General features: G+C 32.1%; 1 protein-coding gene across 2 annotated transcripts in view; it reads right to left on the bottom strand.

The window, feature by feature from the left end:
- The window catches only part of LOC145325275 (glycine receptor subunit alpha-1-like), a 46,029-nt gene that overhangs the window by 1,905 nt on the left and 25,875 nt on the right, over positions 1-18,249 (bottom strand). For both annotated transcript variants that reach the window (XM_080168224.1, XM_080168225.1), the window contains exons 9-13: positions 4,707-4,777; positions 3,485-3,551; positions 1,695-1,760; positions 758-864; positions 9-83 (exon numbers count right to left, since the gene is read on the bottom strand). In XM_080168224.1, the coding sequence (XP_080024350.1) occupies positions 9-83; positions 758-864; positions 1,695-1,760; positions 3,485-3,551; positions 4,707-4,777 (386 nt within the window). The remainder of the gene's footprint in view (positions 1-8; positions 84-757; positions 865-1,694; positions 1,761-3,484; positions 3,552-4,706; positions 4,778-18,249) is intronic.

Genomic DNA, 18,249 nt, shown 5'->3' with positions numbered 1-18,249 from the left:
TATGTTACCTGAAGACAAAAATGATGGACATCAGCATCCACAAATCAAGCACAGATAGGTAGGATATCTTTGGAACATTATTCCTACACATAAAAAATTGGTCACTGATTAGTTTTTTTAAGGGAGGTATTGTAAATTAATTATTGGCGTTATTCTTCAAAGTTACTTGTATTTAAAAATGGGATGGGTGGGTTGTTTATTATTTTAGTTTTGTTAAGGTTAGGTTATATTGGTGCTCAACATGTCCTTTTTGGGAAGACATTGATTTATTTTATTCTTAGTTTGTAACTTGTTATTGCTAATTATTAAATGCGTTTATTGAGAAAAACCTAGGTCTTGCAAACTGTTAAATTAATTATGCATGGTTCTAAACACAACTTTGTGACATCAATAGATAATCAATGTGCTAAAAGATACCTATTCAACTTTAAAAACTTATCCATTTTCCAGGTACAGATTCTGGAGATTTAACACTTACCTGACACTACTAAACATGGCTGTCAGTGCGAGCATAGTTGTCATACCCATACCAACTCTACCAGGTACAGATTCTGGAGATATAAACACCTACCTGACACTACTAAACATCGCTGTCAGTGCGAGCATAGTTGTCATACCCATACCAACTCTTCCAGGTACAGATTCTGGAGATATAAACACCTACCTGACACTACTAAACATGGCTGTCAGTGCGAGCATAGTTGTCATACCCATACCAACTCTTCCAGGTACAGATTCTGGAGATATAAACACTTACCTGACACTACTAAACATAGCTGTAAGAGTGAGCATAGTTGTCATACCCATACCAACTCTACCAGGTACAGATTCTGGAGATATAAACATGGATAGCCAGGCGAGGATCTAAAGAAAATATTGTAAATTTATAATATTTAAACATTATATTTCAAAGTGGGTATTCTATGACTGTATGTATTTTATTTCCTGAACCAATTACATTAATAAAAAGTGTAATATTTTAGGGCTAGGTAGCCGTCCAGATCGGCTGGACATTGGCTATAGAGGTTTTTTTTTGCAGATTTTTATAATTTTTGCTGATGATTGGCTAACTGCAATGTATATGCTAATTTTGCGACGGAATTTATCTACTTTTGACAATAAGGTAAAAATTATGCGAAATTTAAAAATGTTTTAGTGTGGATGGTTTAACAAAAATGAAGTTGCCTTGTTAATAAAAATGTAAAAAAGAATCTTCCTGTAATGTATGTTTTAATGTATTAAATATTCTATTTATGCAATAACACACATTGCAATCCAATGTAAAAAATTAATAACATACATACTATATTCCTTTACTTCTCAATAAAAATATAATTTCGTTTGCCATGAATATTGAATAATGAACTTGTATTGGACTGCAATTCTATTTTGCAAAAATTGAATTCAAGCAAATATTGATTATGCAATTAATATTATATTGGTCTTGTTACATAATTCATGAAAATTGCATATTCAACAAATGTAGAAAGTAAATTATTCTATCGTGAATATGAAATAAACTTGCTACAATGTATGTACTGTACACTAGTCGCCAAAGGTGTCTTTTAGACTTTAAAAAAATATTTTAGGTTTTCTTGTTGTATAGGGTTATATCAAGTTTAGGTGACGTTGGACTAAAAGACACATATGGCGACCAGTGATTAGCAACGACATGAAATAAATAGTTTACTTACCACAAAAACAGTTGATGGAATGTATGTCTGAACTACATGGTAGGCGATCAAACGCTTCAGGTGCAGCTAAATAAAAAAAGTTTTATGGGTTCTTGAAGAAATTGAATTTTTTACGAACAATATCGCTCAATTCAAAAATATAAATACTGCAGTGGGGCTGTATGTGGCTGCTGGGTTATTGATATCAGACTTATGTACTAACACAGACAACTGAAATACTTTATTTGCAGAGTAGCCCCGCTATTAATTTAATACAAGGAAACTGGAATAGAAAAATTAATAAATAAAATAGATAAATCGTTGGGGTAAAACTTCGAATCTTATATAATTTTCAAAAGACGTAAAAAAAATCTAATTACATTTTTAAAAAGAAGTTTGTGTAAATATGCCTATATCATATTTCAACAAAATGTGCATTTTTAGACATTTTTTATACAGTTTTTAACCTAAAATAGTAAAATCTTATCACTGAACATTTGTTTTTGGTGGATCATGTATATTCAACTACGACTTACTTATATCATAACAAGGATAAAGCTTGCAAAAAAAGTTAATTTAGGATAGTTGCATGAAGGGCATTTCAGAAAAATGATTTCGAGCATAAGTTACAATCATACCATCAAACATATACAATTTTATATTATAATTAATAAATAACAAACAATTTGACTTCACTAAATTAGTCGTCAATTCTTTCAAATATATAAGTGTTGTTTAAACCATTGAATCAGAATAGGAAAAAATACGCAGTTTACTAAATAAAAGTTTAAATGATTTTCGTATTAGTGTATCTTTGACTTCAGTAAAGCGTTTATTTAGATTATTATCTAGTTTCTGAAAATTTTACAAGTTTCCTTAATTAGCCAGGCATAAAGAATTTTGGCCTTTTCTTTTAATTTTAAGAAAAAAGGATGAAAACAATTGTAATTTTTTTAGGTTAATGCATAATATAAAAATCGAATTTTAATCTGATGCATTATTAATCTTTAACTATATAAAATCAGTTAAAATTATTTACTGTTTGTCCGTTTATGTCTTGCTGACCATTAGACGGATCGAAATATCGCTTCATGTTGGTCCAAGGGTGGTTTTAGACTATTTAATCATTAACTTAAGTCTTGAAATAGTCAAGGCTACTGTTCTAGTCACTATCTACTATTTCGAATACAAAGCCCCTAAAATTAATGGGTGGTTCACTTAATCGGACAAATTTAGGAATTTGTCCGATTCTTTTTATTTTGTACATGGACCCAACTTCAAACTGCAAACTAATTATCAGTTAAACTTTTATTTGGGATTTTAAAAACAGTTACTTTGAAAAATTACTTTAGATTTGAGACAAGATAAATTTTACAAATTATACTTGTTTTTAGCAAATATAAACATAGTAAATAAATTGTGTTTCCTTTTTTTTAAATATCTAAGATGAAATATGAAGCTTTTCATAGTACAAAAAAATAATATCATACTGGCCTACCATTAGTTAAATAAAATTTATACTGGCCTGCCATAGGTAATTTAGTTTGTGTATTGGCCTGTCATTTATCATTTGTATTACATGATGTAATTTTTTATAGGCACTATAAAGAGCTTCCTTAAATAACCACAGTAAACTGTTATATAGTAATAAAAAATAGAATTTACAAGTTTGGCTTAATAATAATTGATAGCTCAAAATTTGAAATACTTTAATGTATTATGTGACATAAAACATATCCTAATTATTTAGCATCCGTTCTAATAGAAACAATTACTAAATATATTCAGCATTCGAAATAACTGACTGGTACCTTAATTTCTAGACCAGGATACTGCAAGTCATAATAATCTGTTGTATACTCCTCTAACAGCATAGTTCTAAATAAAATTAACAATGATTAAACATTAAATAATTAAATTTTTAATACAGATTTAATTTTTTGTGATTTTTATTATATTGATAAAAGCCGAACTAATAAACGAACAAATTAAGATTTATACAGTATATCATTTCTTCATGAAGTTTGAGAAGAAAGCTTTTTAAACACAATATAATTTACTAATACTATTTCCCTCGGACAAATTGACGTGCGTAGTAAGTTAAAGAGAAACTGTTCGTTATCCAGTGTAATCCTCACCAATAATTTTAACAGTCTCTTTGATATAGCAGTTAAGATCAACATGTTTCCCCATATTATATCTATCATTTTAGTCTCTTTTAGTTATATTATATTTGAGATGAATGTCTACTGCACTAATATGTTCTTTTTACAAATATGCTTAAACATGCATATGTAATATGTATGTGTATAATAGATAGTTATATGTAGTACATTATGAATGAATACGTGTACAAGTAATCATTTTTTTCAAGGAAAGACACTCAATCATATTCTGTTTGTGCTATCTATTGAAAACAAGGAAGACAACATTCACAAGTAACAAAGAATAAAAATCATGGATAATCAAACAAACTAGTGAATTACATATTTTGTGGCATGACCGAAGAACCAAGTAAGTTGTAATCTGTAATCTCTAGGGAACGGAGATACTTCAAATAAAAAATACAAGTTCTATCTTAAACAGTAGCCGAGAAAATAATATTTCCCTCACAGCGTTAAGAAAAAACAAACAAAGTGAATTTTAAAGAAGCCTAGCTACTACATACATTAGCAATAATTCTTACAAGCGTGATCAATAGTCTTTGAGAATTTCTGCACCTTTTATTTAAGATTTTAGAAACAACTAGTAGGAACTAGCTTTTTCTTACTCGTAAAGAAACATAATTCAAAACTCATCCGAAAATTTAAATTTTACTTAACCTAAAATATATTTAAAGAGGCGTGAACAGCGATTCACCAGGGGGAAAAAGGGTAAAAAGGGGAAGTTAGCCCCTAGAAATTAAAGATTTTAGAAGAATGTTGACACACCATTCTGTACGCCCCTATATTGAACAAAAAATCATGCTTTGCGATAGGTCCTAAGACACCTCAACATCAATCCCAACTAATGCAGACAGTAAAAAATTCTTACTTGAATTCAAACTGAGCCAGAGCAATGTTAGGATTAACAGTCAGGCCATCCTTCTGCCACTTCATTTGCATCTAAAATAACAAGCTCTTGATAGTACCTGCAAAGAAAGGGGGTAATCTAATAACTTTTGGCAAAAGTATCACTATTGACGTCATATTATTCAGTTCAGTCGCGTCTCTCTTTTGGACTGTGGAGTCCAGAGAATACGGCCACCCTGCTCCTCCATGAATTCCTTTTTGTGGCAAGTGCTTCAGCTTCTCCCCATGTTAATTTCAAATTAAAGAGGTCCTTTTCAGTGCTCCGCCTCCAGGTCATTTTTGGTTGTCCCCGTTTACGTTTACCAGTGGTGGGGTTCCATTTTAAGCACTTTTTTGGAAACCTATTTTGTTCCATTCTGAGCACATGTCCTAGCCATCTTAGTCTTTTAAATTTCACTTCTGCTTCAATTCTATTGCACTTGGTCTTAGCATACAGCTCAATGTTTGATATTTTGTTTGGCCAGAATATTTTGCAAATTCTTCTTAGGCAGCTATTGTGAAATGCATTAAGTTGATTTGTTTCAGTTTTCACAGTTCTCCAGCATTCAGCTCCATAAAGAAGAACTGATTTTACATTACTGTTGTAAAGTCTGATTTTTGTTTTCAGAGCAAGTTTCTTTGAATTCCAAACGTTGTGTAGACTGTTGAAAGCAACCCTAGCCTTATCAATCCTGGTTTTAATATCAGCTTTTGAGCCATTTTCACTGCTGATAACACTCCCCAAATAGGTGAATTTGTTGCTTTGTTTCAATTGTTCACCATTTATTGTTATAGTTTGATCAGGGTTTGTAGGTATATTTATAATTTCAGTCTTCTTGACATTAACAAAGAGCCCGACTTGTCCTGCGTATTTGACTAGTCTATCTGTCTTGGCTTGTAGATGTTTAATTGTTTCTGAAATCAGTGCCAGATCATCAGCAAAGTCCAGATCTTCTAGGTGTCCTAGTATGCCCAGCTGGAGACCACGTTTTTTGTCCTCTGTGGTTTTCTTCATCACCCAGTCAATGACCAATATAAATAGAATAGGTAATAAAATGCATCCCTGTCTAACTCCAGTGCTTATTTTAAAGAAATCAGATGTCTTATTGTTTCCAACTGAAACACAGGCTTGGAAGTTGTCATAAAATTTAGTTATCATAATTATCATCTTTTCAGGTATACCATAACTTCTTAGTATTTTCCAGAGTGTTTGTCTGTGTATGGAGTCAAAGGCCTTAGAGAAATCAACAAAATTTACATGGAGTGGCTTGTTAAATTCAACACATTGTTCAATAACTGTCCTAAGGGTGAAAATTTGGTCAACACAGCCTCTTCCAGCACGGAACCCAGCATGTTCTTCTCTTAGTTTATTGTCAATTTTCTCATCAATTCTGTTTAAAATAACTTTACATAGGACCTTGCTTGGGATAGAAAGCAGCATAATTCCTCTCCAATTATCACAATTGTTCAAATCTCCCTTCTTAGGTAGTTTTATGATTATACCTTTAGACCAGTCAGTTGGTATCTTTTCTTGTCTCCAAATTTTATCAAAGAGATCAGTCAGAGTCCTAGCAGAAAGATCTATGTCTGCCTTAAGCATTTCAGCAGTTATCAAGTCAGGTCCAGGTGCTTTGTCGTTCTTTAGACTATGTATAGCAGCTTTAACTTCTTGAATAGTTGGTGGTCTTGTGTCTATGTCTATTTCATGTCCTGGTTCTGGTTCAGCAGTAATTTCAGGTTCAGGTCTGTTCAACACTTCTTCAAAATGCGATTTCCACCTTTCATCAACTTCTTTTTCTGTAGTGAGTAATTTACCATCTTTAGCCTTGATAGTTTCACCACTCTTTTTGTTATATTTGCCACTTAATTGCTTGGTTTTGTTGTATACTGTTTTCATGTTACCGAAGTCAGCTGCTCTCTGGGCCTTTTCAGCCAGATTGTCAATGTAATCTCTCTTGTCTTTCCTTGTGCGCTTTTTGACTTCTTTGTCTTTAGCAGTATATTCAGCTCTTAAATTGCCCATGTCAGCCAAATGTTGAGCATTATGAATTTTGTTTTTAAGATTCTTTCTCTCTTCTATTTTGTTCCATGTTTCTTCAGAGATCCAGTCCTTTTTCTCTGGTTTCTTGTGTCCTAGGATTTCCTTAGCAGTAGATTGAAAGTTTTCTTTAATTGAAGTCCAAGTGATCTCAGTCTCGTCATTTAGGTCCTCTAAGACTTGAAATCTATTTCTGAGTTTTAAGACAAATTCATTCTTTATCACTGGGTCCTTTAATCTTGAAGAATCATATTGTCTGCCAATCTCACTCTTTTTATCATGGCCAGTACGCTTCAGCTTTAATTTAATCTTACTGACAACTAGTTCATGGTCACTGAATATGTCGGCTCCTCTATAGCTCCTACAGTCTTGCATTGATTTGACCCATTTTCTATTGATCATAATATGGTCAATCATGTTTCTTGTTTGTCCATCAGGTGTTGTCCAGGTATATTTGTGAATGTTTTTGTGTTGGAATAATGTACCTCCTACGACCATATCATTATTTAAACAGAATTCAAGTAAAAGTTCTCCATTTTCATTTCTTGTACCTATGCCAAAGTGTCCCATTGCATTTTCCACTCCAGTCCTGTCAGTTCCTACTTTAGCATTCATATCTCCAAGAACTAGACACATGTCATGTTTGGGTACTGAGTTTCTGATTGATTGCAGTTGATCATAAAACTCTTGTTTTACTTCTTCACTTTTGTCATTTGTTGGGGCATAGCATTGGATAAGGGTCAACTTGCAGTGCCTTGATTGGAATCTAGCCTTAATTATTCTGTCTGATATAGGTTTCCAGTCTATTAGTGAATTGACATGTCGTTTTTGGATAATTATAGCAACCCCATACATATGTTGACTTTCATGACCAGAATAAAGTATTAGGTGGCCATCTTTGGTTGTGGTTTGTCCTTGTCCTGTCCATCTACATTCTGCAATTCCAAGTATTCCGATATTGTAACTTGTCATTTCTTTAACTACTTGGGCTGTTTTAGTTGACTCATACATTGTTCTAACATTCCAGGTTCCTATCTTACAGCTTTGCTTAGAACTTATTGGTCCTGTCATCAAGTTGATAGCTTCCTTTCGGGTTTCACCATCATCTTTCATATTCTCAGTAAACTGAGCATCAGTTCCAACAGTTCTTGTTTCATGCACACCTCTGGCTGTGTTAAAGCCATAAGTGTTTGAGGTTTTGTGGGTGGTTTCTGTAACTGTGATGATTTTTACAGGTAGGATAGTTAGTCCTACGCAAACCTTTCATATCCCTGGAAGGAAGGGTGACTGGTAAGGGGAGGGACGTCAATATCCCCCAGTACTTCAAGAAGTACCTCCTGCCCTGGACGTCATATTATAATTGTCCATTTTTTCTACTAGGACGTCATTAGGGATAAATCGGCCAAAAGTTTTTTAAATTTATCCCCTATTTCATAGGCCTAATAAAGAGCTTCATAAAAAAAAAAAATAACATTAAATAAGAAGTACCTCCTGCCCTGGACGTCATATTATAATTGTCCATTTTTCTACTAGGACGTCATTAGGGATAAATCGGCCAAAAGTTTTTAAATTTATCCCCTATTTCATAGGCCTAATAAAGAGCTTCATAAAATAACATTAAATATGAAAATATATTTTTTTAATTGCTTTAAGTTACAAATAACTGCCATATAATGCTATTCTAATAATGGCATTCAAACTGTGTTGATATAATAACAGTGACAAAGATTTCCAAATTTTCTCTAATTCAATGAAAAAAAAAATATTTACAATATTGAACAGTTTCAGTTTGAATCATTTTTAAATATTTTTAAAAGCAACATTATGAAACCCCAAAGTAAACAATTTGGGTGTGTTTGTGTTTTTCTATTTCCTTTAGAGAAACAAGTTAGTCAGCTAGGATAGAGGTGTTATGGGGAATTTCATATTTCTAGATTTTACATTGAATTAATTAAGTTTCAGCTAATTTTGACTTAGAATATACTTTAACTTTTTTGAAAATAAAAAAATATCATTGTATTGAATGACTATATGAACTATAAATTTTTCTTTTTGCCCTATTCCACTTGAAATTACTTATGAATGTGAATAAATTATTGTATTGTGGAATATGGGCTCAGCAACTGCAATATCGTTAAGTCATACTTTTTAAATCTTAGAAACAGCCCCTTATAAATTGGAAAATCCTAGAATTTGAAAACTTAGTTGCTTCCGCCAGTTGGCCAAAAATCCGCAGCTAAGAAGCTTTTTTAACAATATAAAGTTGACCTGCACTCAAAAAGGACGGCTATCGATCTCTTTACAGAATTTTAATAGTTATTTCTCGCATCGTATTATAAACGGCTTTCCGCGGATATAGAATGTACAATTATGAGATTAAAACTAGTTTTTTTAGCCCCGAGGTGACGAAGTCACCGGCTAAAAAAACTAGTTTTAATCTTATGATTGTACATTTCTATATTCGTAGAAAGCTGGATATAATACGATGCTAGACATAGTTTTTTCGTATGGATGAGAACCGGTTCCTATCCACCGGATTCGAATGAATACGAGAAAATGTATTTCTATTGCTCCATGTGTGTTTTATATGTAAAATAAATTTCCTGCTGTGATATCATTATTAATCTAATTGCTAAATTAATATATTACACGAGAAAGTTACATATTTGTTGGGGGGGGGGGGGGGCTTGTTAAACGGTTAATCATAAATCTGATTAATACATTTACATATATAAAACTATACCTAAAATTAACACATTCTACTTTTTTTGTTGTAGATTTTAAATATTTGTTAAAAAATAATATTTTTTTTGCAAATGCAAAGTCAATTCAATTTTAGATTCAATAAATTTTTTAAAGATTTTTTATAATCAGCCACTCTTGATCATGATATTAAAGCTAATCACAAACGGTTTATTAGGGACCCCTTAAAAATAAGGGTATCTTTAGCCTTACTTTAGTTTAGGGGAGATAGTCTACCCTTAAATTTAGTAATGTCAAGCTTAGGTAAAGATTTTGATAGGAATACTTTAGCCTTACATAAACCTATCATATCAATATAAGGTACTCTAAGTTGTCTTCCTTTGCCAGCCCCCCCTCCACATCTACCCTTTTCAAACGATTCCCCCTCAATGAATAGCCGCCATAACACTCACCATTCCCCTCCCCCCCCCGTCCCTTAGTGTTCTTTCAATTGGGGTTATATAAGAAAAGTTTCATTAGACTTAGAGGCGTTAAAAATTATCATGAGGCTGTATATTCTATTTTAAGTTTTCTACATTTTTTCCCTTAATCTTAATCTTGTTTTTACTAATTAATTAAGAGATTTTTTAGCTGATTAATAGAAACTCTTCCTATCTTTTAAGTAAAAGATTTAGGAATCCCTATCATAAACCCCTCTCCCTTTATGATGCCCCAGCCTTATAAATCCTCCCTTTTCATATAATTCTCCACCTAGGTTTACCTAAGGGTGTCGTTAATTTATTAAAAAAAAAATAATGAATAAAATTGTTTCTTAGCTTAACAATTTGATATATTTTTTTAACAAAAAATTTTGTGGATTAAATTAAACTTTAATACAATAGAAAAAAATCTTATAGATTCATATAGAGCTAAAAGCATACTCTTTGTAATAAGTTTAAAATATAACTCTTTGTAGAATTTTTTTTTCACGTCACCATAGTTGTTCATTTAATTTAACAAAAAAGGATCAAAGATTCAGCACTTTTTCCATTTCAAATATTTGATTATGAGTCATGTGATTTATCTATATTTCATGTAGTGCCTGTATACCAAGCAAAGAAATCACTCTGTACAAAAAAAATTTAAAATCTTTCTTTATAAATCTTACATCTTTAAAGTTTAGAAAAGTAGCCGCAATTATGTATAACAAATATAGGATGTATGTCTGTGTGTGCATGGGAATTAAATAGAAACTTAGAAGCTATTTAAGGCCATAATATTTTTTTTTAATTCAAGCTAAAAGAACGATTTGCTGTTTTTAAAAATAACCAAAAAAATAATAAGGAAGTACAGCAGTACTACAGTATAATTAACCAATAGATATAATAGAACTAGATGGTCAATCGGGATCCATAATTTGTGAAACTTAACCCTTAACAGTTGGGCCCCTTGCCGCACCTTTATCAGTAGTTCAATGCCCCCCCCCCCCCCATTATCTCAGCTCCTATTAAAGCTACAGGGCTAAAAAAAATTTTGCATTTTCGCTTCCTCCACACTTTTATTCAACAACCTTTGTTTTTACATCCTTTTTTACTTAGGGGGGGGGGGGGGGGTCACCAAAAAAAACATAAAAAAAACTTTGGACAAAATACAGCTTTTTGGGAGATATATTTTTCATCCACTCCATTTTATTTTATTTGGGGGAGGGTTTCCTGAACCCCATAAAACATCCCCCCAAACCTGTAGTAGTACATCCTCATCCTTATACTAAAGTAACAGGAAGTTTGTGTGTCTGTCTGTGTATCTGTACCAAAGGATCTCGCTAACCGCTGAACCGATTGGGTTCTCCTTAACAAGGTAGCTTCTCATAAGTCCCGGGAAGGTTTATAACTATTTTCTTGGGGGGTGGGATAACCCCAACGCCCCCAAAAATGAAAAATACCCCCCCCACAATTTTTAAAAAAAAATTTTTAACTAAAATTAAAAATGATGATGGGGGGGGGGGCACCCCTAGATATACCACACTTTTCTGGGAGCATTGTGGGCCGCCTAGACTTTATATTTGGTGACCCTGGGGTGACGGGTTCAGTGCCCCCCACACCCCCGAAGTGGGCATACTTTTGAAAATCACGTTTTTTCAGTTTTTCCCCTTAAAGGAGGGGAAGGAGTCGTTTTAGAGACTTCAAGCATATTTTTGATGTTGAACAACTTTTTGAGGCGGACATTTCTTTATTTATGTTTCATTCGCCTCCGGTTGACCGTTTAGCCGTTATTTGCCGCCGAAGGCATGATTTTTGGCGATTTTTGCCATTTCCGAGGTTTTAATGGACATTTAGGAGGGGAAAGAGTTGTTCAATCAAGTTGATGATCAAGTACATTTTTGTAGGCAATTGCATTGGCTAAATTTCATGTAATGTAAAATTTTTTGTACCTCCAACCGGTTTTGCTCCAGCTTAATCGATTTACAGATACCCACTAAAAACCAGGAAAAAACCGGTTTTTCTTAAAATTCACGGCCAGTTTTGGCCGGATCCAGCTCAAATTTTGCATGGAGTCATCCTTTGATATTCCCAACAGTTGATACTTGACACAGCAAGATCCCAGAAAAGTGTGGTATATCTAGGCAAACCCCCCCCAAAAAAAAATTTTCTACCCAACAAATTTTTTTTTTACTTTTTCTTATAAAATCTAAAATAAGATATTGGGTAATTAAATTTGACTCCCCCTCCTCAAGTGCCCCTAGAGGCCTCTAGGGGCATAGCCGCTAGTAAGAAATATAGGTATACAAGTCAATTTCAGGTTCCATGTATAATTCTGAAGGTCCTGATCCTCCAGGCATAGATGTCCAAAGAGGGGGTGAAGTGGGGATTAACCCCCTCAAACAATTTGAGGAGGGATAAATACCCCCCCCCCAAAATAAAAAATCTCTAACAAAAAATTTTTTGGCGCGCTTCCAGTGCATTTTTAGTACTAAATATTTAATAAAATTTAAATTACCCCCCAAAAAATTTTACCCCAGGAGTAAATTTGGGGGGGGGGTTAACAAAATTTACCCCTGCAAACAGATTTCAGTTGGGGTAATTACCCCCCCAAGCAAATTTTACCCCCAGGGTAAAAATTTTAAGGAGGTTAAAAAAAATTTGCGGCACGCTTCGCACGCCATTTTTTCCCCCTTTGACAAGAAAAATCTTTTTAGTGAGTGTGGAAGGTCACCCCTTTTCCAAAAAAAAAATTAATTTGAAATTGAAGACAAAACATTTTTTAAGAGGGTCACCCCATCCCCAGAAAAATTAAAAGTGGAAGAAAAAAATATTTGTACCGGGGGGTGTGGGAAGTCACCCCATTTCATGGAAGAAAAATTTTAAAATGGAAGATAAAAAAATTTTAGATAAAATTTTTTTATGGGGGTGTGAGAGGTCACCTCACCCCCAAAAAAATTCAAAAATAAAAGAAAAAAATTGAAAAATTGAAAATGGGAACCCAGTATTAGTGTCGGACTGATTATGACGTAACAAAAAAAATTAGCCAATGAGAGGCCACTATGAATTTTACCATTGGTCAATAATGTCCTCTCATTGGCTAATTTTTTTTGTTACGTCATAATCAGTCCGACACTATTACTGGGTTCGAAAATGGAAGTTATTTTTTTTTTAATTTAAGGGGGTTTGGGAGGTTACTCAACCCCCAAAAAATATAAAATAAAAGAAAAGTATTTTTTAAAAAATTTAAGGTGGTGTTGGAGATCACCCACCCATGAAATAAAAAAGTTGAAAAATTAACAAAGGGGTTTGTCTTATAGGAACCGCTTTATATGTATAACAGAATTTGATGCCAGATAGACCATCTAGATCTTAAATATCTATTCATTGGTTGTCAAAGGTGTTTTAAAACAAGTTAGAGAAGAAAGAAAAATTACCTGCTTTCTCATACCTTTAAGAATACCTTAATTTATTTAGGTGTCCCTAACTTTTAATGTAAGCCTACCTTAAAGTTTTACTAAAAACCTTACATAAGTTTCATAAGTAACCTTTATCAACCCCCCCCCCCCTTCCCCTCTCTTCTCTCCTCTACCTGCTTTCTTTCCAATTAAGTACCCTTTAGCTATACCTAACTCTTTATGTAAAGCTAGTCTAATCCCCTCCCCCTTTTCAATGCCCCTAACTCATATATCAACCCTTTTGATCCACTTCTCCAAGCCTTACCTATGAAAAATAAAGGTTACCTTAATTAATTTTAAAATAATACGAATTAAAATTCTTTCATATGCAGACAATTTGATGTTGACTTTGTGTGGATTATTTTTAATTTTACTACAATAGAAAAAAATTATAAGGCAAGATCTTATAGAAATAAAAGCTACTCTTTGTAACAAACATATCAAATTTGATAATATGTGACTCTTTGTAGATTTTAATTTTAACATCTATATAGATGTTCATTCATTTTAACAAAAAAGTACATAGATTCAACACTTGCTTATTTCTAATATTTGATTATGTGTCATGTGTTTTACCTATATTTCACATGGTGCCTATACCAAGGTAAGAAATCACTATATAACAAGGATGACAACATCCATAAAAGCGAAGCTCTGAAATGGAAGGACAAACAAACTTTAACACTTGTAGATTGTCAGAACTTAATTAGCAGAATATTAATGCATCAGTACAAAGAATATTGTAAGTAAATTTGTTGCAAACTGCCTAAATGGATGATACTGTTTAAGGACATACTAACATTTTTGGGACTTGTTTATAGAGATGCTTTACTTATAACATTTTACCTTGTTGCATAAGAAATCAGTTTTCAAAAAAATCTGAAGAATCGGATAATTTTAATATACAAAAATTTGTTGTCAAAAAAGTTAAAAATCGACATGTTTCAAATGGACGTACGGACATTCTGGTATTGATTATAGAGTTTCTAAATTGTACCTAACTACTACAGGAATCATCATGCAAAGTTTGGAATCGATAGGACAATTCTAACCTGTTTAAACTAACGAAAAGAGCTAACTCTCTGTGACGAACGTACGGACGGACCGACCCTAATTATAGAAAAGCTTCGATTTTAAAAAACGTTTTTTAACCTAACTTAAAAATCTAACATCTTTAAATATTAGAGGGGTTGTAGCTATCATGTATAACAAAAACAGGATGTGTGTCTGTGTGTGTGGGACTTCTTAAAAACTAATGAAGGCTATAATACTTTTTTTTTAATTTTTAAGCTAAAAGAACAATTAGCTGTTTTAGATAATAACCTTTAAAAAAATATTCTACAGAGAAAGTACAAAAGTATAGTATAATGAACCAATAGATATAGTAGATCTAGATGGTAAATCGGGCCCAACTTAATAAGGAATTTCCAAAGAGTTATCTTTATCCCCAAAAAAGTTAACTATTTAAAGATGATTTCTTATATATGTTATGTTGTATGCTTTACATCATGTGAGGGAAGAAATTTTTTAACCATATGATTAACCTAAGCAAAGGCTTATCCTAAGAAAGACTATTTATAGCTGATTCATTTTGCGAATGATATGAAAGGATAATTGCTCTTTCTAACCAAATTCTGTTTACTTTCTAACCAATATATGGCAGATTGATCCTCCCCTGTATTCCTATTGGCTGAATTTGGGAGTATGTATCTATATTATACCTTTTAATAATTCTTACTTGATAATTTCTTTATTGGTGTTCCTTTATTTCTTCAAAACTTGAATGACAGCTTTAAATGACTTATTTTTGATTAAAGTATTTTTTGGCAATGCTTCGCCTATCTATTATTAAGTGTTGATTTAGGGAAAAGAACACTGAAAACTTTTTTTACTATGCTAAGAAAATTGCTAATAAAACATCACATGTTTTATTTTAATAGAGAAAGAGGGGACAATGGGCTATTTATTACTAGCTTATACCAATAACGAAATTAATTTTTTTTAAATCACAAACATGGTTTTCAGCTTTATTACATTTGTCCCCAACATTTCAAAATAACAATTTCTTATTTGTTGGAATAACAACATTTTGAAAATTTGATTGGTTGTTTCATTAAGTTGAGTGTTCAAACGTTTCAACACTCAATTTTAATTTACAGTAGGTGTATTTTTTTGTATCATCATTGGGGCTGTACATTAGTCTACTGGCTTTTGTCTTATCCCTGCTAACTTTATACCTGAGCTTGATCTTTAAATCATTTCAATGGTGCATGGGGTGGTTTAGCGCACCATTGAAATGATTTAAAGATCCAGCTCTGATTTATTTCATTTGTCCCCAACATTTTAAAATAATGTTTTCTTATTCGTTGGCTTAATAACTTTTGGGACTAGTAAAATTTGATTGGTTGTTTCATTAAGTTGATTGTTAAAACGTTTCAACCATAAATTTTAATTTACAGTAGGGGTATTTTTGTGTATCATCATTGGGGTTGCACATCAATTTATTGGCTTTTGTCTTATCCCTTTGGATGCCTGTTTTTTTAACCTTTCTTTGTGAATCTAATAACTTTTAAGTTTGAGGGGTAGCTGCTATTTTAAATAACAAAAATAGGATGTTTGTCTGTGAGCTGGGACGTCCAAATGGGGGGGAGGGGATGTAAACCCCCCCTCCCCACCTTCCCCCCAATAAATTTAGGTGTTTTTAAATATGGCTACGGCATATAACTAGGAGTTGAAAAAAACCTTTTGAACTCTACTCTAAGGTTTTTTGAAAAGATTTTTTAATTCCGACCATAAACAAAAAAGTTAGCATTTTGGGAGTTTGTGACCCACCTCCCATTTTCTGTGGGGGGGGGGGGTGGAAAATATTCCTCCCAAAAAGTTGTATTTTGTCCTAAAATTTAAAAAAAAAAATTTTAAGCTAAAAGAACAATTAATTTGCTGTTTTTAAAAATAACCAATTAAATTCTATTTGTTTGGCTTTAAGATTGCCTTTTTTTATGTAAAGTTGTGCTTGTCATGAAAACCGTACATTAATTTGTAAGTACTTCTTGTCAACCCCCCTTCCCCTCTCCTAACATTTCTTCTTTTAGAATTTTTACCTGCTTTCTCTCCATTTAAGAACACTTTAAGTATACCTATTTCTTTATGTAAGCCTTCCTTAAAGTTATACTTACATTAATTTCTAAGTAACCCTTGTCTACCCCCCTTCCTTTCTTTATTGTCTACCTGCTTTCTCTCCAATTAAGAATCCTTTTAGTATACCCTATCTTTTTATGTAAGCCTCTCCTAGCGTTTCTTCATTTTGAATTTTTTTGGTTAAATAATGAAGTTAATTTAGAAAGTTTATGCTGAAGTTTTTTATGCATGGAAACTTTAGGCAGCTTTGAGAACCTGTTTTCCTTGAATTTTTGAAATTTTGAAAATTGTGTATTGCAGTTAAGAAATTTTGTTTTGGCTTATTTATAAAAACGTTTCCTAGTTTTATATGTATGGCTAAGCTTAACTAAAGTGTATGTAGCCTTTCTCAATGTAAAATTTAGGTAAGCCTTATAAAGTAAATTAAAATTAAAATAAAAATCATAAAATTAATGTTTTATGGACCAAAGATTTTTCAAGTTTACTAAAGTAAAAAAAAATGATTTAAGAAAGATCATGAATTAATAGTATTATACTCATATTTTTATATGTCTCTTTGTAAAATTTAATCTTAATAATCTTTTTTGTTGTTTATACATTTTAACCAAAAAGGTTTTTTAAATGTTTAGCATCTGCCCATTTGATTATAATTCATGATTCAGACCATGCTAAGCAAATTGCGAATAAAAAAAATTATCCTTTACAAAATATTTTGAAGCAATTCTTATAAATCTACTATCTTTAGAGGGGTTTATGTATCTTTAGAGCCGAAAGATAGAATGTATGTCTGTGTGTGTCTGGACTAAGAACTGCGCATGAAAACAGTTTGTTTTATTTTAAAAAGTTTTTTTAAAGCAAGAATAACAGTTTCCTTTTTTTACAAATATAACAAATATAAGAAGCTTCCATGAAAAGAAACCGATTTATTCCAGAAGCTAGCGAGATATTTTAGACACCCTTTATTATATCTCTTTTTAATGGCCCTTGAATTTTTTACACTTTACTTTATTTTTAAATTTTGGCGTATATTAAGGAACATCTATGAACATATCTTTCATTTGTAAGTAGAGGAAATCAGGGATCTAAAGGGATAAGACAATAGTAGATAGATTGATATTCCGTCCAAATTGAATTTGGGGATGCCTAGGCAAAATTTTTGCATCTTAATTTTTACACCCCTCCCCCTCCCAACATAAAAAAGCTTGGACGTCATTGTCCTGTACAATTAGTTATTGAAACGGTTGGATATTAAGATTAATAAACATACCACTCAAAATTTTGAAAAAAGTCCCAACAGTTATTAAGCTATTGAATAAGAAAACGTTATAATAAAACTTTGGGGACTAATGTAATATTTTAGAAAGCCCAATGACCCCTCCCTTCCTGGATTGAATGAGAATGTGTACTTGCTTTCTACCTGACTTAACTAGATAAGATACCTTTTATATTTTAAGTATACCTAAGTAATTTTATGTAACCCTAATTAAATAATTAAGAAATAAAATTTAAAAAAATATGAAAGACAAGTCTTAATTAGAGCAAAGTTTTTTTGTCTACATAAATAGAAAAAAAGAAATATTATAGATAACTAAAAGTGTACTCATTGTAATAAATTTTGAATTATGCCTCTTTAAATGTAGAATGAAATGATCACATATATTTTGTTGTTCATTCGTTTTAACGAAAAAAATAATTTGCAAATGTTTAGGACACCTGCCCATTTCCAATATT

This window comes from Acartia tonsa, chromosome 7, assembly GCF_053477335.1.
Source record: "Acartia tonsa isolate MP-2025a chromosome 7, ASM5347733v1, whole genome shotgun sequence".
Taxonomy (NCBI): domain Eukaryota; kingdom Metazoa; phylum Arthropoda; class Copepoda; order Calanoida; family Acartiidae; genus Acartia; species Acartia tonsa.
The sequence above is the reverse complement of the archived record's forward strand: the minus strand, read 5'-3'. Positions and strand labels throughout refer to the sequence as shown.